General features: G+C 53.7%; 1 protein-coding gene across 1 annotated transcript in view; it reads right to left on the bottom strand.

The window, feature by feature from the left end:
* LOC110255902 overlaps window positions 2,729-22,258 on the bottom strand; it is a 107,526-nt gene continuing 87,996 nt past the window's right edge. Inside the window, exons 4-6 of the mRNA XM_021066309.1 lie at window positions 17,862-17,971; window positions 10,205-10,260; window positions 2,729-2,855 (exon numbers count right to left, since the gene is read on the bottom strand). Coding sequence (XP_020921968.1) covers window positions 2,729-2,855; window positions 10,205-10,260; window positions 17,862-17,971 — 293 coding nt within the window. The remainder of the gene's footprint in view (window positions 2,856-10,204; window positions 10,261-17,861; window positions 17,972-22,258) is intronic.

Below are 22,258 nucleotides of genomic sequence, written 5' to 3'. Positions count from 1 at the left end.
GTGCGGGAGAGCTCCTGGCCCCCGAATAGGACCAAACCTGAGCCCGGGGCCAGGGGGAGACCACAGCCCCCGACACCCGTGGGAGCACCCACCGGTCTGCAGTTTGAGGATTGCTACAGCTACCTCGCTTCTTGAGTGTTTGCAAGGCATCACCACAACAAGGCACGTATCATTTCCGCTTTACACAGCAACCTCGGAGCAGAGCGAGGCATCTGTTCTCCGATTTTTGTGATGAGAAATTGGGATTCAGAGAAGGAAATACAGCTGTTTGAGGTCAGCCAGGATCTGACCACAGGCCTGCTTGAATCCAAAGTTTGGGTTCCTCATGATCACGCCACTGCCCAACAGGGAGGAGGGAGCAAGAACTGGGAGCTGGGTTCCTGAGAGCCTCTGATTCCAGAGCTTTCATAGGGAAGAGGCTGCGGAGCCTCAGGGCTCAGACTCTTGAGGTCACTGCAGCCCTTGGCCTGGACCAAGTCCAGCTCACACGGCCCCCCCTCTCAGCTTGCCTGCTCTGGGGCTGACAGGGGTGCTCTGTGCCCATAGCCAGGCTGCCTGGGTGCTCAGAGAGGGGGTGAGTCCTGGGAGAGGGCCCTGTCCTGAGCTGGGGAGGGGACCAGCGTTGAGGTGTGGCTCGTCCTCTGTGCACACCTCTGGGAGAGCACGCCTCTTGCTCTGGAGCCACAGTCCCTCTCTCTTGGCTGGACTTCAGGCCTTTTGGGGTGGGGACCCAGCCTGGTTCAGCTCTGTGTGTCTTGTATCCACCTGTCCATTTGCGTAGCAAGTGTTTCCTGAGCACATATTACAGGCACTAGAGATACAACAATAAAAAAAATTGGCAAAACCCCTACCCTTGGGGAAACGAATGCTCTAGAAAGGTAGACACAGTAGGTAATATATAGAATATGGGGGGGGGGGCATAGGAGTATGTGTGTATGCACATGCGTGCATGCAATTGTGTCAGGGAAGACTTTATTGAGAAGATGACACCTGGGCAAAAACTTGAGGGAGGTGAGGCGGTGAGCCTGTTTTTCTGCAGGAAGAGTATTCCAAGCCAAGGGAACAACATGTGCAAAGGCTCAGAGGCAAAGGGCTTGCCTGGCACGCCAAGGACTAGCAAGGAGGTCAATGAGGCCTGAGCAGGGTGAGCGAGAGGAGGCAGAATTGTGCAAGACCCTGTGGCTCAGCTGCCCAACAGACCTGGCCTTGAACCTTGGTTCTGCAGTTCTCTAACCGGGTGACCCAAGGGCACTTGGTTGTGCAGTCAGGGTGATACCACCTGCCTCACAGGGCCTTCTGAGGCCAAAATAAATGCAACCTCGTCTTTAGGGACACATCCACGACATTTGAATAAGACGGACAGTCTCATTCTACCCACCTCCACTGGAAGATGAGCTTTTTGTCTGTTTGGTTTCCCACTAAAGCCTCAGACCCAGAACAGTGCCCTCAACAAGGGCCCTCACTGACCTCACGATTGAACAAGCCATGACCATACGGTGCCATGGTATGTGTCTTGAAGGGGAAGCGCAGTTGGCTGAGGGAGCTCTTGGCAAAAGGAAGCTGAAAGGCAGGGAGGGCTTCCTGGAGGCAGTTATGACAGACCTGCTGACGAGTAGGCGCTAATCAAGGAGTAGTCCAGGCGGAGGGAACAGCATGTACGGACGCTCAGAGGCTGGACAGAGCAAGTTCTTTTGAAGAACTCAACTGGCTAGAAGAGAGCATTGGAAGGGAGAAAGGGGCAGCAGAGTGTGGGGTCATGGAGCGAGAGGGACCGGAGTGGGGGACGTCTCGGAACTAGGTGAGCAGAGTACTGCATCCCAAGGTTGATAGAAGACTCTGGTACCCATGTTGGACGTGACACAGTACTTGGCATATAAAAGTGAGATGGAGCGGGGAGGAGGGAGGTGGCAAAGAAGAAAGGAAGGAAATAAAATCAGAGCCAACCAGAGCCTCGCCTCGTGCCGTCTTCAACAGCAGCTGTGGCTGGGTGGCCTCCATAACCTCGCAGCTCAGCGGGACTCAGTGGGATACCCAGCCTCATGACCCCTCTGCCTAAGGCCTCCCTCGACAGGGCCTGTCCTGCTCCCTCCCTCTCTCTGCGCTCCTGGCAGGGAGCGCGGGGTGGGGCAGATGGGCCCCAGGGTCCCAGCAGTGGTCACAATGTTCTGGTTCAGTGGAAGGACCTTAAACTCCGAGACAAGGACACAGCCGTAAAGGATGATGTGGCCGAACCCCCGGTTCCTCGGTGAGCAGACCCCAGGTGTGCGATCGGGAGCAGTTAAATTTCATCATTACCCTTTCTCCGATGGTGTTTTTTATAGTCTCTTTTACTACTGGCACTAAAGGTTCTGGACTCATCCTGGCGGAGTGGAGGACATCACTCGTAGGGCTGACTGCTCTTTGTGATATAAAAAAATGACAAGTCCCGGCTTAATCTTTCTGATAACTGTGTTCTGCGCCCCCATCCATCTCCACCAAGGGGTTTGGGCGAAGCTGGAAGACAAGAGTGTCCCAGCATTTAAGAATGAAAAATTAAGTGCCCTTTTTAAGCACAGCATGGAGCTCCCCAGCTCGGTGCTGTTCTGGAGAGGTGGCTGGGGTGTTCTGGCGGCAGGTGCTGTTCTGGCTGGGGGGGGCGGGTGGAGAGAGCACAAGGCAAGCAGTGTGGCCTCCAGGTCCTGGGGCAGGGGAGCTGGACAGTGGGTCCCACTCGGTGTCATGGGGAGTGTCAGCCTGAGCACGTGTGCTCCAAAGTGTGGGTGAGTTCTGTGCGCATCTGGGTGGCCCCTGCCTCGTGTCTGAGGCTCTGCAGGAGGGCAGGGTCTGTGGCCATGCTTTCGTGCGAGCGGCTGCATCTGGAGGAACGTGACTAACACGGGAGCGTGGAAACAGCCTGCGCTGCAGGAGGATTTGATTCCCAGCTCCGCTTTGATTACCTCTGGAGCCTTTTGTGAGTCATGCCCCATCTTTGGGGCTCAGTTTCCTCATCTGTAAAATCAGTGAGTTGGGATCACAGGAAGCCAAATTCTTCATGCCAAGCACTCACTCCCTGGATGCGTGTGGGCACCTCACATGCCTCGTTTTTGCCTCCCCGTCGCCCTCTGTCCTGTGAGACCCTTGCTTTAATGGACCCTCCAAGGCTACTTCAACCCTGGGATGAGGGGTTGAAGAGTTTGGGGGCGAGGCAGTGAGATTCTCTGAGGCTCAGATTCTGGTCCAGCACCCCAGCCCCTGCCCAAAGCCAGCTTCCAGTTGTGGCTCAGACTTCTCTGTTTGTGCTCAGGACAGAAGCCTCCTGGCTCCTCCCAAGCCCCAGAAATGGCCAGGCATAGCGCAGACTCTGGGAACAGGGTGCGTAGGGCGAGGGCCTAGGGTGCGGAGGCTTCAGACCTGGCCTTTAGTTCCAGATGTATTTATTAGAGCCTGAGCCTCAGTTGCCTTACCTGTGAAATGGAAACAAAGGAGGCCCCTCCCACGGGATAAGCTGAGCTCTTCCTCCTCCATAGTAAGCACTGCAGCATAGCTGGTTAGAGTTGCCGCTGTGGCTCAGTGGGTTATGAACCTGACTAGAATCCATGAGGATGTGGGTTTGATCCCTGGCCTCGCTCAGTGGGTTAAGGATCTAGCATTGCTGTGAGCTATGGTGTAGGTCCCAGACATGGCTCGGATGCCACATTGCTGTGGCTATGGCATTGGCTGGCAGCTGCAGCTCTGATTTGACCCCTAGCCTGGAAGCTTCCTTATGCCACAAGTGCGGCCCCAAAAAGAAGAAACAAAAAAAGAACTGCTGGTTATCGTAGGCACCCCTGTCACAGGGCAGCCCCCTTGCACGGACCCCTAAACAGAACGGGCCTCTCTGCCTCTGCTTAATCCCATCTCCCAGGCCCTCATCTCCTCCTGTGGCAGGACGACAAAGGGGACAAATGGCCCTCTTGCAAAGCTGTGAGAGAAAGGGAGGGAGAGCTGAGCTGGGAGACTTGGGCCGCCAGAGGACTGGTTTGTCCCGGAAGGGGCCAAACATTTGTCGTTAATAAGAGTGAGAGGGAAAAAAAAAGAACCCATGAGAAGCTCCCTCCTGGGCCCAGGCAGATGCAGCCCCACACAATCCCTTTATCGCGGCAACGTGGTTTGGAGAACAAGATGACAGGCTGATAGGCCCCAGTTATCTGGGGAGGCGGCGTTTATCTGGGAAGTTTCCACAGGCCCGGGGCCCCACTGGTGTGTGTGTTATCTGGGTCCCAGCTGCTGGGACCTTCGGCCCCCTCTCCCACTGGGCAGGATGGCGATGGAGGGGCCCACGTGGACCTCTTGTGTGGCTGTGAAGATGTGTGGTTAAGAATGGCCAGGGCCCTGGGGCATCTGGGGCTGGAGGTGAACATGTCCCAGAGATTTGGTGCCACCCCCGCAGACATAGGTGTCACTGCTGGAGCCCTGGACAGGCACGGACAGCGATCTCATCCACCCTGGGTGCAGGGGCACTCAGCCCATTTTACAGACACTGAGGCTGGACAGCTTACCTCACTTGCTGAAAGGTGGCTGGCCAGAAAATGGCAGAACCAGGATTTGAAATCTGGTCCGCTTGGTTCCAAAAGCACCAGCCTCCAGAACAAACCCCATGACTGGGACAGAGTGGACCTCAACCCCTTGCAAAGGAGTGACACATAACATTCTCAGAGATGATCTGGGTCCATTAACCCCGCTGATCCCACTTTGGCCTTTGGAACAGAAAGCTTGAGCTTTTTTTCTTTTCTTTTCTTTTTATGGCTGCATCTGCAGGATATGGATGTTCCCAGGCTAGGGGTTGAATCAGACCTGTAGCTGCCGGCCTATGCTACCCCCATGGCAACACTGGATCCGAGCCGCATCTTCAACCTCCTCTGCAGCTGGCAGCAACACCGGATCCTTAACCCACTGAGAGAGGCCAGGGATCGGCAAATCCACATCCTCACAGAGACAACGTGCTGAGCCACAATGGGAACGCCCTTGAGCTTTGTTCTGGTTCCCATTTGACAGGTGAGGAAACAGAGGCCCAGAGAGAAACAGCCCTTCGGCCAAAGTCACCCACGTTAAGGCAGAGCTGGGACCTTGAACCCAGTCCCCTGGCTCTGAGTCAGCCAGCAGCCCTGCCTCTCTCCCTCCCCAAGGCCCTCCTCTCTTGCCCTTAATCATTTACTGCCCTTGCAGACAGCCTTGGTCCAAAGCAATAAAATTCTGACTTAGACCAGACCTTGTGTTGCTGCCATTTGTGCACGTGGCCATCTCCCCTGCTGACTGCCAGGGCCTGGAGGGCAAGAACCAGGTGGCTGTATATTTCTGTGTTTTCCCTACACTGCTGACCTGCTGAGGGTGTTTGGTAAGCAAATGCTCAAACTGGGACCTGAGGCTTGGAGCACTGGGCGAGGAGGAACCAGGATACGGACAGCAGCAGGAGCTGGCTCCTCACATTCTCTAGAACCAGAATTGAACCCAGATTCTGCTCCATCCCCATCAGCCAACCCTGCTCATACCCTGATGTCCCCTATTTGGTGGTTGGCACCACAGCCATGACTGGGCCAAGCCGATACCAGACTCTTCCCTTTGGTACCTCCTGAGCCCTTACCCCACCAACCAGTCATTGGCAGGTGCCACCAGTTCTGCATCTTACACAGGCCAGCCAGGGCTGCCATCTTGGACTGTTATGACAGCCTCCCACCTGGCCTCCCTGCCTCCAGTCTGCTCTTCAGCTGTAATCAGAGCCCTCTTGTGCAAATGCAAACTGGAGCTCCTCTGCCAAAACCCTCCAGGGCTCCAAGTCCTTCAAAACAAAGTTCAGGAGTTCCTGTCGTGGCACAGTGGTTAACGAAACCTACTAGGAACCATGAGGTTTCGGGTTCGATCCCTGGCCTTGCTCAGTGGGTTAAGGATCCAGCGTTGCCGAGAGCTGTGGTGTAGGTTGCAGACGCAGCTCGGATCCCGCGTTACTGTGGCTCTGATGTAGGCTGGCAGCTACAGCTCCGATTCGACCCCTAGCCTGGGAACCTCCATATGCCGTGGGAGTGGCCCAAGAAATGGCAATAAAGACAAAAAAAAAAAAAAAAAAAAAAAACCAAACCAAAAAACCAAAACAAAGTTCAGCCGTCCTAACTCCCCAAGATCTGACTCTGGCCCACCACGCCAGCCTTACCTCCTGCCATTCCTGGCCACACTGAATTCTGGATTCCTCAGAATGCCCCCTTCACCCTGCCCTGGGCCCTGGCACCCATCTCTGTCAGGAACACTTCTTCCTGCCTGGTTCCTTTGTGATGAGCGCCTCCTCCTCCTCCAGGTATCAGTTTGCTGTCGCTTCCTCCAGGAAGCCTTCTGTGATCCCTACCAGTTGGGTGCCCACTTGTCCATGCCAGCTTTTGCACACACCTGTTAGAGCCCTTAAAACATGGACTGGGACTTGCCTACGAACTTGCATGCTGTCTCTCTCTTCCATTAGACTCCGAGCTGCATGAAGCCAAGGCCTGTGTTCCCACTTACAGTTCTTAACACATATGTGTGAAGGAACAGGAGCTCCAACGTCCCCTCTCTTCCTGCACCCCTGTGACTCCTCAAAGGGACCCGAGCAGAGAGCGCTAGGGAACAGAGGTCACGGAGCCTATGCGCGTTTTCTCTCTTTTTGTGTTTTATTGTTTGCCTTTTAACGTTTGTGATATTCTTGGCATACAACTTAAACCTTTAACTTTTGTTTGAAAAATGAGGTGTATTATTTGCACAAAAGAACATGTAAATAACACACCCTTTTTTTTTTGGTGTCTTTTTGCCATTTCTTGGGCCGCTCCTGTGGCATATGGAGGTTCCCAGGCTAGGGGTCGAATCGGAGCTTTAGCCGCCGGCTTACACCACAGCCACAGCAACGCGGGATCCAAGCTGCATCTGCGACCTACACCACAGCTCATGGCAACACCAGATCCTTAACCCACTGAGCGAGGCCAGGGATCGAATCTGCGTCCTCATGGATGCTGGTAGATATGTTTCTGCTGATCCACAATGGTAACTCCAACATATACTGTCTGAATGATGAGAATAATAATAAAACAATAACCCTAGACTCAGATCCCAGTTTAAGAAGAGTCAATTTCAAAACTTTCAAAGCTTGTTGAGCTCTTATCATATCACATTTCCTCTTTCCTCCAGAGGTCACCATATTTTTTCTTCCCCCAGAAGTAATCAGTTTTAAAATTTTTGTTTGTATGTTCTTTTTTAGTTTTTTAATGGCCATCCCTATGGCATATGGAAATTCGAAGGCTGGGGATCAAACTTGTGCCCCAGCAATGACCTGAGCTGCTACAGAGACGACACTGGCTCCTTCACCTCCTGTGCCATAGCAGGAACCCTTTTGTATGTTCTTTACAGTTTTATCATTTATGGGTAATTCCTAAACAATATATATAATTTAATTTTATATATTTTTGTCTTTTTAGGGCCTCACCCACAACATATAAAGTTCCTAGGCTAGAGGTTGAATTGGAACTGTAACTGCCAGCCTACACCACAACCACAGCAATGCCAGATTCTCTCCATGTCCACGACCTACACAACTCAAGGCAACCTTGGATCCTTAACCCACTGAGCGGGATCAGGGATCAAACTTGTGTCTTCATGGATACTAGTCAGGTTCGTTACTATTGACCCACAATAGAAATTCCTAATTTTATACACTTTTGAACTAGAATCATACTTTATGGATTCTTTTGTGACTTCCCTTTTTATTATGATTTTATTCTTTTTGCGACTTCCCTTTTTAAAAGCTAAACATTATCTACTGAGAATCACCCATGTGGATGTATTCTCCTTAGTGCATGCGTGGTGTTACATGCTGTTTCACAATTTATGTATTCATTCCTCTTTTGTTTCCAGTTTTCTGCTTTTTTTTTTTTTTTTTTTTTTTGGCCGTTCCCACAGAGATGTGGAAATTCCCAGGCCAGGCATTCCCTGATCCAAGCTGTAGTAATGACAATGCTGGGTCCCTAACCACTGAGCCACCAGGGAACTCCAACCCGAGTTGTTCTAATGACTACCTTCCCCCTCATTCTTGGGACTTGCCTTGTCCTGTGCACTCCTATCAGCTTCCTGTTGCCACATGGCAGCTCATTCCCCAGAGATGGAGAGTGGGGGACGAGGCTTCCCATCAGGGCTGCCCCTACAGAACCCCTAAAGTCACCCACAAGTCAGGATGTGGTTGCCTGAGTCCCAGGGGCCTCCTGGAAGAGACGTGGGGTCTGGGGCTGGCTGAGCCCTCCCGAGGCCTCCCCTTCCTCACCCCCTACCCACCTGCCCCACCTTTCAAGTTGCTCTCCCCGGCAGCTGCCCAGATCCAGCCCTTCCCCCTCCTCTCCAACCATCCAGCCTGGCAGAGGGCGTGGGACCATGCATCCTGGTGTGTGTATCCAGCTGTTGCTTGCCACAGCTGGCTGCATCGGGCTCTGCAGAGCCCAGGAGGGAAAGTTCTGCCCTCCTCCTCCCGTTCTATTTAATGCCTGAGACTGGATGAGGGGGAAGAGAACCTGGGAACATCCCTGGCTGGGGACAGAAATTTTTTTTTTTGTTTTGGTTTGTGCCTGCAGCATGTAGCAGTTCCTAGGGCCAGGGATCAAACCTATGCCATAGAAGTGATCATGCTGGATCCTTAACCACTAGGCCACCAGGGAACTGACAAGGCAATTTGTTTACTCCAAAGCCCAGATGGTGGTGGGCCCTCCTCCCTTCCTGCTTGCAAACCTGAGCCCTGGCCCTCCTGGCTGCCTTCACTCAAGACTGTGAGAGGTGGTACCATTTTCCCTCTGGGGCCTCCACGTTCTCTTCTGTACAATGGGGTGCAGGCTGCTTCAGGAAGGCCCTCACTTCATGGGGAAGGGCCTTAAGGCCAGAGAATAGGAGTGGAGCCCTGCTTGGAGATTATGCCTGGACTGGGTAGGGGAGCCATCAGAGGCAGGGAGGCTGCAGGGAGGAGGCTGCGAGAAGAGTCCAGAAGGGAGAGAAGCACAGAGCACCTGGCCCAGGGCCCCAGGGTGGGGCACAGTGGGGCTTTCTATGGTACTGCAAATAGCACCATCCTCAAGAGCCCAGAGGGTGGACTGGGGGGGCGCTGCCCTGCAGCCGTCCACACTGGCGGGCCAGGCCCCGCCCAGCCACTCACCTGGCCAACAAGCCAACAAGCACTGACCACCTGCCTGCCGTGTTAACAGCAAAAGGGACAAGCCTATTAATACCAGCATAATAATACCAGAAACAGCCACTGGGAAGGAGCCATGGAGTGGCCCAGATACAGGTACTGCCTGTGTGCTCTGCTCTGTGTCCTGCATTTTGAAGGTATTCATTCTACTTTTTTTTTTCTTTTTATACCTGCACCCGAGGCATATGGAGGTTCCCAGGCTAGGGGGCAAATCAGAGCTGCAGCTGCAGGTCTACGCCACAGCCACAGCAACACCAGATCCGAGCCGCATCCACAATCTACACCGCAGCTTGCAGCAATGCCAAATCCTTAACCCACTGAGCGAGGCCAGGGACCGAACCTGCATTCTCACAGACACAACGTCAGGTCCTTAACCTGCTGAGCCACAGCGGGAACTCTTATTAATTCATTTTTAACCCACATGACACCCCTCCGAGGTGGGTCCTACTGTCATCACCCCCTTTTTACAGATAAGGAAAATGAGGTAGAGAGAGGTGACGTATTTGCCCAAGAGCGTACAGTTGAATTCCCAGGAGAAGAGCCATCATTCGGAATTTCCAACCCCCGTGCCATCCGCCCTCTTCTACGAGGAGTCCCGCCACCTCCTCAAACACCTCCACTTTCCGCAGATGCGGGAAGCAGAGCTCAGAGCAGCTGGGCGACTTGCCCACTGGGATTCCAGCTCAGGTTGGTCTGACTTCAAGTCCGTATGCGGATGCCATAGGGCCTCCTGTAACCTGGGGGCACCTTAGCTTTCCTGACCTAAAGGTCAGGGTCAAAGGTTTCTTCAGGAGGGGCAAGCTTTTTCTGGACCAAGGTTCCTGAGCCAGCCGAAGCAAGGTTACCAGAAACACACAGAACATAGACGCGTGGGGCGGGGGGGGGCGTGCACCGCATCGTATGGACGTCAGCCAACCAGCAGCCAGGAGCTCGTTTAACGGGGAAATAGGATGAGATACAGGGCATTGGGCCATGGTGGCTGAAAATGCCACAGATGCCACTTACCTGGTCGTGAGATCTTGGGAAAGCGTCTTTGCCTCTCTGACCCTTGGTTTCATCATCTGAAAAATGAAACGAAATAAAACTCACCGGACAGGGCACAAAGTAAGGGTTCAATATGATTTTATTGAATCCTCACAAAAACCTTCATCTAGCACCAGTCCATCTGCAGATGGAAACCAAGACACAGGAAGGTTAAGTCACTTGCCCCGAGGTCACACAGCTGGAATGTGATAGAGTCAGGATTTTTTTTTTTTTCCTCCTCTTAGGGCTACACCTGCAGCATATGGAATTTCTTGGGCTAGGGGTAGTATCAGGGCTGCAGCTGCTGGTCTACACCACAGCCACAACAACACATGATCTGAGCTGCATCTGCGACCTACACTGCAGCTTGGGGCAATGCCGGATCCACTGATTGAGGTCAGGGATCAAACCCACGTCCTCATGGATACTAGTCAGGTTCTTAGCCACAGCTCCCAGAGCCAGGATTTGAACTCAGACTATCTGACCCCTGAGTCCACAATCTCAACCTCTGCCCTGTTGAGGAGTAATATTAATCATAACAGAGGCACGGAGGACTTGCGGGACTCCAGGCTGCAGGCCAACCCTTTCACCTGGCTTACCAGGTATATCGTCTAGGCAACCTCCCTACTCAGAAAAGAGAAGGGACCCGCCTGGGGACTCCCAACTCCCATCTCACACTCTTTTGGCCAGGACTTGGGGAGATCTTAAAGCCCAGCTTTGTCATGGGCCCTGGGGGAGCTGCTGCCCCCAATGTGCCCCCAGGCATCCTGTGCTGGGGACAGACACAAGCCCATCTGTCCCAAGACTTGGGTGCCCAGATCCTGTAGGCTGGCCTCCACCTCCCCCCACGCCCCAGCCTCTTCTGGTGCCATCTGGAGGGTGGCAAGGTGCCCACCCCCAGGGTGTGGGTGCCAGGGGCCAAGAGGGGAGCAGCTGGGAGGCTGGACTGACCCCTAGAGCAGCAGCCCCGCCTCGGGGCTCTGTCTGGGGTGCTGCAGCTGGGTCACTGTCCCTTCTGACCTCTGGGAGACAGTAAAGGTCTTCTTCCACCTTCCCAGCCATGCCAGCTAGCCCTGAACCAGTTCAAATTTTTTGCCACTGGGAATTCTTATCCCTGGGGACTCATCCCTGCCCTACAATTCCCTCCATTGAAGGAACTTGGGGTTCAAAAACTTCCCAAACGCCCTAACGAGAGTCCTGAGCTCCCCATACTGCCACAAGCTGAGGAACAGAAGCCCACACATCTGGGCTCTTACCACATGTCAGGCTCTGTTCTAATCCCTCATTTAGGCTTCGCCCAACTCAGTAAGGTAACTGTGATTAGTACCTGCATTTCCTAGATGGGGAAACTGAGCTACAAAGTGGCTAAATAACTGCCCAAGATCACACTACTGGCACATGGCAGAGCTGGAATTAGAACCAAAGCAATCTAAGGGTTTTGTTTTGTTTTGTCTTTTTGCTATTTCTTTGGGCTGCTCCTGTGGCATATGGAGGTTCCCAGGCTCGGGGTAGAATCGGAGCTGTAGCCACTGGCCTACGCCAGAGCCACAGCAACGCTGGATCCGAGCCGAGTCTGCAACCTACACCACAGCTCACGGCAACGCCGGATCGTTAACCCACTGAGCAGGGGCAGGGACCGAACCCGCAACCTCATGGTTCCTAGTCAGATTCGTTAACCACTGCACCACAACGGGAACTCCTTGTTTTGTTTTTTAAGGACCGTACCTGCGGCATATGGAAGTTTCCAGGCTAGGGGTTGAATCGGAGCTGTAGCTGCTGACCTATACCACAGCCACAGCAATGTGGGATCCGAGCCGTGTCTGTGACCTACACCACAGCTCACCAGCAATGCCGAATCCTTAATCCACTGACCGAGGCCAGGGATTGAACCCACGACTTCATGGATCCTAGCCGGTTTTGTTACCACTGAGCCATGATGGGAGGAGCTCCAGTCTAAGCTCTTCACTGATTTTGTGCTTCCCACAAGCCAGGCATTGTTCTGAGGGTTTTGTATGGGTCCGTTCATTTAATCCTCAGAAGGCTGCTATTCTCATTCCCATTTTACGGATGAGGAAACTGGGGCACCGAGAGGCTCTGGAGCTGTTGCCTCAGGGGACACAGCCAAGAAGAGGAAGTGGTGGTGGGAGGTGAACCCAGGCAGTCTGGCTGATCACAAGGATCCTGAGGGGTTAACTGTGAGAGGACGGAGGTGGGCTTGTGACTGCCCTCTCCAGTCCAGCGGCCTCCTCCCGCCTCCCCTCTCCCCCACCGTCCCATCCTCAGTGGTCACAGCCAGGGAGCCCAGGCGCAGAGCAGACAGCATCTGTGAGCCGGGCAGGCAGGCGGGCGCAGGCAGAGCCTGCACATGCTCAAGACGTCTCTTCTGTGGCCAATTAAACAAATTGCAGCAAAACAGCATTTTATTAGTATTTGCCCGTAGCAGTTTGGGGCAGCAATAAATTTCCTCCAGGCTGCAGCGCTGGAGAGGCGGGTGGAGGGTTGCGTGCGGGGAGGGCAGGGAGAGACCGGGGCCATGGATGGGGATGCCGGGAGCAGGGCGTGGGAGCGAGGGCTGGCATATTAAGTAGGGGCTGGTGGAGGAGAAGCATCAGGAACGGCCCTGGGGGCTGTTGGGTATCAGAGTGGCTGTCTTCCCACACAACCGCTCCGCTTCATCATAAACACAGTGAGTTATGAGGCGGTGTTGTGCCTTGCACACCAGGCGTGGTGCCAATGGAGCTGCCTGCCCGGGTAGGGGTGGAAGCGGAAGCCTGGTGCCTGGCTATGGGTCCCACCCAAATGCATGGCACCTGCCCTGGGCCCAGCCCTCTCCCTGGGATCTCTGGTCTGCTGAAATGGTCTCCTCACTGCTCCCCTCTTCCTCCAAATTCCATTCATTCATCCATCCATCCATTCATTCATTCAAGAAGTATTTATTAAGTGCCTGTCGTTTGCCAAGTCCTGGAGTGAACTGCCTGTAAAGCATGTCATTCTTCTGTTTAAAAAATCTTTATTAGAGTTCCCGTCGTGGCTCAGCGGTAACAAAACGGACTAGCAACCACGAGGACGTGGGTTTGATCCCTGGCCTCGCTCAGTGGGTTAAGGGTCCAGTGTTGCCGTGAGCTGTGGTGTAGATCATAGACACAGCTCGGATCCCACATTGCTGTGGCTGTGGTGCAGGCTGGCAGCTACAGCTCTGATTCAACCCCTAGCCTGAAAACTTCCATGTGCCCTGGGTGCAGCCCTAAAAAGCAATAAATAAAGAAATAAATCAATCTATCTTTATTGCTTCTCTGCTGCCTTCAGCATCAGTCCCAAGCTTCTGAGCCTCGTGCTCAAGAGGCTTCCTAAATAGACTCTGCTTCCCATTTGAGCCCCTTCTGTGGCTGCCTCGCTCCGCCTCCCTAACAATACTCAGGATAAGAGCAGCGAGCCCTTATCAAATGTGATGTGCCAGGGTTCTGGGTCCCTTGCTTTCCCTGTGCTAATGCCCGGTGTCCCCGTCACAACCCTTGGGAGTGGTGATAAAGAGACTTCCCCAAGTCTCAGTGACTCAAACAATTGAGGTTGTCTGGGAACTCCACTCATTGGAGCTACTTAGAGACTCAGACTGGTCATGCAGTCCCATCTCAAACAGCTTTGGGGGCTAGAGTGGGCCAGAAAGAAAACCGGAGAGCTCTGGAGGCCCTCCCACTGACCACAAAACATCCAGGCCGGGACATGGCACTTCTCACCATCATTGGCCTGGACTGGTCACGTGACCCCACCCAACCACAGCGTGGCGCCAGAAAATCACCCCTACCCACGCCTGTGAGGGGAGCTGGCGGTGCACTTTTAGCAGTGCGAAAAGTATGAGCATTAAATAATGCAAATAAATAGCATTCATGACTATTACAACTATTATTAGCACCTACTAACAGAGGAGGAAATGGAGGTACAGAGAGGTCAAGCAAACTGCCCCAAGTGACACAGCCAGAAGGCAGAGCAGGACTTCAAACACAGGCACTCGGCTCCACTCCAGCAATGCAGCTTCAGTTTCTCAAACCCAGCTTCCCTCACCCCTGCTTGCTTTGCTCATGCTTTGCCCCTGCCAAGGATGCCTTCCCACCACGTCTCTGCCTGACGAACTCCTACTCAACCATCAACACCCTAATGGACACCCCCTCTTCTGTCTGGTTCCGGGCAGAGGAAAGGCTCCCATCTCTGAGCCTGCATGGCATCTGTAGATGCCACCACTATGGCACAGATTGCATTGTCTGGAGCAGTTTCTGTGCCCTGCTGAGGTCACAGGGATGGGACCTTTATTTTCTTGGCTTTATTGTCCTGACATCCTTGGATCCTCACGCTGGCATTGAACTGGCCTGGGGCTGCCTGGCAGGATCGAGGGCAGTAGGCATTGAGACCTAGCTGGCACACGTAATGAAAGCTCACCTCCCTCCCTTTCGGGAAGTTTCTGGACCTAAGCCTTCTCTTTCTTGAGATCCTAGACTAATGAGACCTGAGGCTGAAGGAAGAGAGACAAGGTGGGACTCAGGAGGTTGGGCTGGGGAGGGGATAGCAGCCCTCCCCCTCCCCCAAAGCCTTCCTGAGGGCACCAAAGGGCTGCCAGATCCTGGGACCTGCCTGCAGCCCTACCTCCTGGCTTTGGGCCCAGCTGTCGGGCTGTTCCAGTTGAGAACTCTCAGTCACAAAGGGTTTTGTTTTGTTTTGTGTTGTTTTAACATAAATTACATTCCCTTCTCTGCCTGCCTATCTCCCGGTTCGAGGGGCTAACACAGATCAAACCAGTCCTTTCCCGCCCTCCCCCCCTGAGCGTCGCTGGGCTTGGGGAGCTGAGTGCCAAGGGGCCCCCTGACCAGCCCTCCTCCCACGGCCAGGGTGGAAGGTGGACAGAGGGAGCGGTAGGTGGGTTAGAGACGTTCAGGCCAGGCCCCTGTCACTGTCAACCACAACACCTGGCCACATGGCTCTTCGCCCCCTGGACAGAGCCAGGCGCTCAGCCTGCCTTTCCTCCCTGCCGCCTCCATCTCCACCCGGCTGTCCGTTTCCTCCAGGAAGATGTCCTGATTTTTTTTAACAGCCACAAATTCGTTATTTGCGTGCCCTCCCTCCCCAAGGCCGACAGCCCAGCCCCCGACGCCCCTGGGCCGGCACCCAGTCCAGATTCAGTGAGCATGAGAATGAATGAAAACAGTTCCATTCAAGGGAGACAACTTAGCACTTTCCATGTCCTGGTAACAAAGACAGCCTGAGAACTCCCATCATCTCAGCATTAAAAGGATCTTTTTTTTTTCCTCTTTTTTCTTTTTAGGGCCGTACCCACAGCACAAAGAAGTTCCCAGCGCCAGGGGTCAAATCAGAGCTGCAGATGCCAGCCTACCCCACAGCCACAGCCACAGGGGATCCAAGCTGCATCTGCGACCTACACCTTAGCTCACGGCAACGCCGGATCCTTAACCCACTGAGCAAGGCCAGGGATCAAACCCGCATCCTCACAGAGACAACATCAGGTCCTTAAACTGCTGAGCCACAAAAGGAACTCCAGAGTGGGTTTTTTTTTTCTTCTTTTCTTTCTTTCTTTTTTTTTTTTTTTTTTTTTTTAATGATGCCAATTGTCTGGCAGTCTTGGTTCACCAGGGAGACGAAGAAACAGCCCAAGACAGCTTTCAAGCCCCCTCCCCTAAATAGCTGTGGGGAGAGCAGGGAGAAGACAAGGGCCCCCATTACTTGCATGGTCCTGCTGCAGAACCCATGGGTCCCAGGCTCTCTTCCAGGGCTCACTGACTCACAGCCCTGAAGGGGACAGCACTGTGGGGCCCCCATGGTGCTCTCTTGGGCTTCTCATGAGCCTTAAAATGTACAGTCCTGAGAGGCTGGTAAGACTGTCCCACTTGAAGAAGGTGAAACGCAGAGAGGTGAAGCAATTGGCCCAAGGTCACACAGCAGGTAAAAGGCTGAGCCGGGACTAAAACTGAATGTGTGACTGGGAGGCCCTTGTTCGCTGGGTCCCCATCCACCTTCCTGCCTGCTTTCCCATCTCTCCTCCGAGGGGCTGGAGCTGCCAGTTTCTGGGCATCACACTGTGCCACTATCCTCTCAAGATAGCCCGGCCTTGGAGTTTCCATCATGGCTCAGTGGTAATGAACCCAACTAGTATCCATGAGGACATGGGTTTGATCTCCGGCCTTGCTCAGTGGGTTAAGGATCTGGCATTGCTGTGGCTGTGGTGTAGGCTGGCAGCTGCAGCTCCGGGTCGACCCCTAGCCTGGGAACTTCCATATGCCTTGGGTGCAGCCCTGAAAAAAAAAAAAAAAAAAAGCCTGGCCTTTAGAGAGCATTCCCAACCCTTTCCCCAGAGAGAAACTCTGGGAGTCTGACCCAGGCCCCATGTGGCAGGGCTCTGGCTAGCAGTTTGGGCCAGAGGTGGCAGGTTTCTCTAAAGACCCAGCTGGACGAGTCCTCCCACTGGGGCCCCAAGTCCCACCTCCCTCCTACTTTGAATAACCAGCAGGACCTGGGACCCACAAGGGGACGCCGCGTGGGGGCGGCAAAAACGCGGGTGCTGAGCAGGGGTGACTGACAGTAGCAGGCCCCTGGCAGAGGACGATGAAGATAACTGCTCTTGACAGATGAAGACGCAGCCCAGGCAAAAGCTACATCCTATTTGGCTTTTAATTTGGAGGCCCCCAGAGTGAATTGCGAAGCTCCCCGCTCTCGTCCTGACATCCTGACGTGCAAAGTGGATCTGACTTTCAGGAAATGACCTGAAGTGAAACCACATTACTTATCAGCGAGTCTCTGGGATTCATCGCCTTCACGCTCCTGCCCCCGTCCCTGAAGGGATCTGGGCTGTGGCATGCCCCCCCCCCAGCCCCTCCACCTCCCCCCCCCCGCCGCCCCCACGCACACCTCTATCTCATCGAGGGGCAGCAGGCATGGCTGGGGTCCCTGGGCACCTCGGGGGTGGTGGGCGGAAAGCAGTGTCCAGCTCTAAACTTGGACTTGGCAGCCGCCACCAACAGTGCCATAGAAATCAGGAATCTGCAAAGGACAGACCGTGGGCTAAATCCAGCAGGCGCAACCCCATTCTCAAGAAGCCACGAGTTAAGAATGACTTTTAAAAGGTTGGGGAAAAACATGGACAGAGGAGACTTGGTGACATGGGAAAATGATACGAGACGCGGATTTCAGCATCCATAAATAAGGTATTACTGGAACACCGCCCGCTCATTTATGCGTAGTTTGTGGTTGCTTCTGAGCTGTCACAGCAGAATAGTTGTGACAGGAACAGAACGGCCCGCAGAGCTTAAAAATCTTGACTGTCTGGCCCTTTATAGACCTAAACTCTCATTTCCCCCAACAGAAAGCATTTAAAAATCAACTGGTAGTGGGGGTGGGGGGTGGCGGGAGCGGAGCCGTCCCGCAGCCCCCACCCCCCACCCCCACCGCCACCAACAATGGGCAAGATGAGGGTTAGAGTCTGCTAGGTCTTCCCACACCCCCATATCTCAGAGGGGGAAGTGCGATCACCCCGCAATCAACGCACAGGTGTCACTTTGTCGGACACTCACTCTAATCAGCCTTTGAGACAGGGAGCCGAGATAGAAAGATGACTAAGTCCTGCTTCTGCCTCTCTCACCTTCCGTGCTGGGTACTGATGGCCCGTCACGTGCAGGATTAAGTCCCAGGGGACAATGGTGAGGGCTCCTTGCCCCCACATCCAGGTGTTCACAGTCTGGGCTGGGAGGTCTAGAGAGACAAGTAAACAGAAAACCACCACGTGGTAGGTGTGGCTCCCAAAGATATGCCCCAGGGGGCGGAGGAGACAGAAGGGGTGGGGACCCCACCCAGCCTGGGGCCTGAGGGAAAGCTCCTTGGACCTGGATGAGTAGGACTTAACCTGGGTGAACTTGAGAATCACCAAGATGGCTTTGAAAACCCTGCCATACATGAGCCCGGCTCCGAGGTTCTGGTTCTATCCCTTTCAAGTGTGTCCTGTGCTAAGTGAAGCTAAAGCTAAGGTTTTAAAGTCTCCCGGGCCATCTGAAGGTTCATCCAGGGCTGTGGACCCTGAACTGGGATGAGCAGGGATGGCCTGGGAGACGTGGGCAGAAGGTGGCCCAGACAGGGCAGGGGACAGACACACGCTGGGATGTGCGGCACAGACGCCAGACGTGTGAACTGCCCTGGCCCGCAGATCCCGGGGCCGCTCCCCACACCACCGCCCCCCTCCCTCGTCCTTCTCCCCAGAGGAAGTACCCCCGCCCCCATCCCGATAACACCCTTATCTCTTCAGGAAAAGGGCTGATCCGATCAGACTCATTCACAAACGGAGCCCATTCCCTGGGTTCAGGAAAAAGAATGTCCTTCGGTGTTAAGATAAGGGAGGAAATGATAGTCCACACATCATTAGGTCAAATGCCCCCTCCAGCCCCCCCACTTCCCCCAGGCCCCAAACATGCTGTGATTTAATCCCAGGGCGGAGATCTCTCCAGGCCCAGGTGAGAAAACGTTTTTGAGACTCTCCTCGAGGCAGCCAGCCGCTGGTCCAGGTGCTGGCCCAACTTCTGCGTCTTCCAGGCCAGGCCCCGGGGGCCCCGTCTTTGATGGCTCAGGTGACGGCTTGGCCTGCGCTCGGCGGAGGCAGGGAATAGAGTTAGCACCCACGCTCTGGGAGCCCTGACAGCCCGTTTAACAAGGTGTCCAACGTCCCATTTCCTCTGCACTTCCTCTCGCCTTAATCCTTTTATGCGAAACTCACTCAGGAGCAAGCCCTGTGAAATTGAGGCCTCTCTGTACACACGGCCTGGCCGCTCCCTGCTCTGCCCCCGGGAGCCCGGCCCCCTCCCATCCCAGGCGCCTGGGAAAAGCGGGACCGGGCCCAGGGAGGGGATCTGGGGGCCCCAGAGGGTCACCCCCAGACTCGGAGGGTGGGGAGCTCAGAGATGGCTGAGGCTCGCTGTCCCAGAGGTGGGGGCTTCTGGAGCTGCCGCTCAGGCCTGGCACTCGGGCCACTGTTTGCTCAGCCTCCCCACTCCCTGGCGCAGGGCCCCACCTGGGTTGGGGGCCCTCAGGCCCAGAGTCACAACTGGGAGAAGGAAGCTCCTGGTGGCTTCAAGGAAGCCCCTGACCCTATGCCCTGACTCCCATTTCCCTTCCAAGAAAAACAAATCATTGACATTTTTGCATTAACACCCAGGGGTGGGAAATGAGAGTCCTCCAGGCCATCGGCCAGGGCACAGAGAAAAGCCAGCTCATCCTGGCGGAAGGTGGTGGAGAACATAAAATGTTACTGCTCCAGGAGAGGCGAGAGGAAAAAGGCCCAGGCCTCCACCTTCTCTGGCTCAGCTTCCCAGCCGCGGATTCAGCCTGGGTTCCACTCACTTGCCGCTGGCCACGCGCGACACTGGGCAAACATCTCAGTGTCCCCCGGGGAGAAAGGATGAGACGCCACCAACGTGGGGAGGGCACTTGGCATGCTGTCCACACGCCATCCAGGTCGGTGCTTCCAAGGCTTCCTGTTCCTCTCACCCTTTGCTTGACCAAACTTTAGTCAGGCTCCTAGACTTCCCCTAGGCCCATCTGTGCACCTTCTGGTAAAATCCAGGCTCAGCAGGAACCCTGTGGTCAGTCTGGCAAGAGCCCCGCCCCCACATCGGATCAGGTCCTCCCTCTTCCCCGCCCTCCCCTCCGGGATGTCTGAGGGCCTAGCAAGAATCCTGGTGGGTGGGTAGCTCCCCTTATCCCTGCTGTTTCCTCTGAGCCATTGCTCATCCACTGACCCCTACCTGGCGCCTTGGCTGCAAAGTCCCACTTGCTGATGCTCTATTTGGTGTGCAAATCCCACTCACTGGTGCTGTATTTGGTGTTGAGCCCCAAATCCTTGCAAAATCTCACTGCAGTGGTCCCTATGCTTACTGTGACGGTCACGAATCAAGTCTGTCTTCACAGCGTGTGATGAATGTTTTTTAACTCCTTCCAAGCCAGCTCCTGATATCCACCCCCTCTGAGGCCTGCTGGTGGCAGGGAGGTGTCAGGACCAGGTGCCTTCTCATTTTGCTCCTCGAACCTGCCTTTGCTGTAGACACAGGACAGGTGAGAGTCACACCTGGACAGTCAGCCACGATGGGAAAGGTGGCTTCGGCTTGGGGGTGTGTGGCAGGGGCAAGGGTCCCCAGGGCCCTCAGGCTGTTTGCACCCCTTTTCCTCCCTGGGACTTGGGGCCTCCTCGGGAAAGGTCTGTTCTCCTCTGCCCTAACCTCGCTGTCTGAAGTACAGCTTGAACTATTTACAATAGCCAAGACATGGAAACCACCTAAGTGTCCATTGACAGATGAATGGATAAGGAAAATATGGAATATATATATATATATATATATATATGCAATGGAATACTACTCAGCCATAAAAAGAACAAAATAATGCCATCAGCAGCAGCAACGGGGATGGACGTAGTGATTATCATACTTCAAAATAAGTCAGAAAGAGAAAGATATGATATCACTTGCACGGGGAATCTGAAATGTGACACAAATGACCTTATCTGGGAAAGAAACAGACTCGCAGACAGAGAGAACAGACTTGTGGTTGACAAGGGGTAGGGGGTTGGGGGAGGGAAGGATTGGGAGGTGGGGATTAGCAGATGCGAACTATTACATACACAATGGATGAACAACAAGGTCCTACTGTACGGGACAGAGAACTATAGACAATATCCTGTGATAAACCATAATGGAAAAGAATATGAAAAATAACACACACATATATATATATATTTTTTAAAATACTCCACAGCTTGTAAGGGGGTTTTGCAGCTGTGCCTTTGGCTCACCCAGGTTTCTAGGTTTGAAATGTCCTGGTGGATTGTGCTGGATTACCCACTGGATGGGTCAAGCACACGCCCAGACTACCAGCAAAACGTAGCCATCTAAATGTGGTTTGGATTACGTTTAGAATGGATAAGCAGTGCGGTCCTGCTGTACAGCACAGGGAACTATATCCAGTCACTTGTGATAGAACAGGATGGAAGATAAGATGAGAAAAAGAGTGTTTATATATGTAGGACGGGGTCACTTTGCTGTATAGTAGAAATTGACAGAACGATGTAAATTGACTATAATAATTTTTTTTTTTTTGTCTTTTTCCTTTTAGGGCCACACCTGAGGCATATGGAAATTTCCAGGCTAGGGGTCGAATCAGAGCTGTAGCCGCCGGCCTATACCACAGCTCACGACAACGCCAGATCCAAGCCATGTCTGCAACCTACACCACCTACAGCTCACAGCAATGCCGGATCCTTAACCCACTGAGTGAGGCCAGGAATCGAACCTGCGTCCTCATAGATGCTGGTCAGATTTGTTTCCACTAAACCACGATGGGAACTTCTATAATAAAAATTTTAAAAAAATAAATATGCTTTGGAGTTCCCGTCCTGTCGCAGTGGAAACGAATCCGACTGGGAACCATGAGGTTGCGGGTTCCATCCCTGGCCTTGCTCAGTGGGTTAAGGACCCGGTGTTGCCGTGAGCTGTGGTGTAGGTCAAAGATGCGGCTCGGATCTGGCATTGCCATGGCTCTGGTGTAGGCTGGCGGTACAGCTCTGATTAGACCCCTAGCCTGGGAAACTCTGTATGCTGTGGGTGTGGCTCTAAAAGGACAAAAGACTAAATAAGTAAATAAATAAGCTTTGATTTCTGCATGTATGCTGTTATTCAATAAAAGTTATTATTTAAAAATTAAAAAATATGGTTTGGGATAGAATTTAATATTCCTTAGAAGACATATAAGTAATATGGGGGAATCAGACAGTTGTTGGCCTTCTTTATACCTGCTTAGCACTGAGTTGGTGGGTTTTTAAATTACCAGAGAGGGACACTTATTTTTTAAGAGGGACACTTAATGTAGCCCTGATGCCCACCCAGCCCAGGGGCGGCCTCTCCCTTCCCCTCCCCGGGGGAGATTTGCACGGCAGCCAGCACAGGACCTTAGGGCTCCAGGCAGGTCCCCCACCTTGGGCTCTCACTTGACAAAGGAAGG

This window comes from Sus scrofa, chromosome 12 (genome assembly GCF_000003025.6).
Source record: "Sus scrofa isolate TJ Tabasco breed Duroc chromosome 12, Sscrofa11.1, whole genome shotgun sequence".
NCBI lineage: Eukaryota > Metazoa > Chordata > Mammalia > Artiodactyla > Suidae > Sus > Sus scrofa.
The sequence above is the reverse complement of the archived record's forward strand: the minus strand, read 5'-3'. Positions and strand labels throughout refer to the sequence as shown.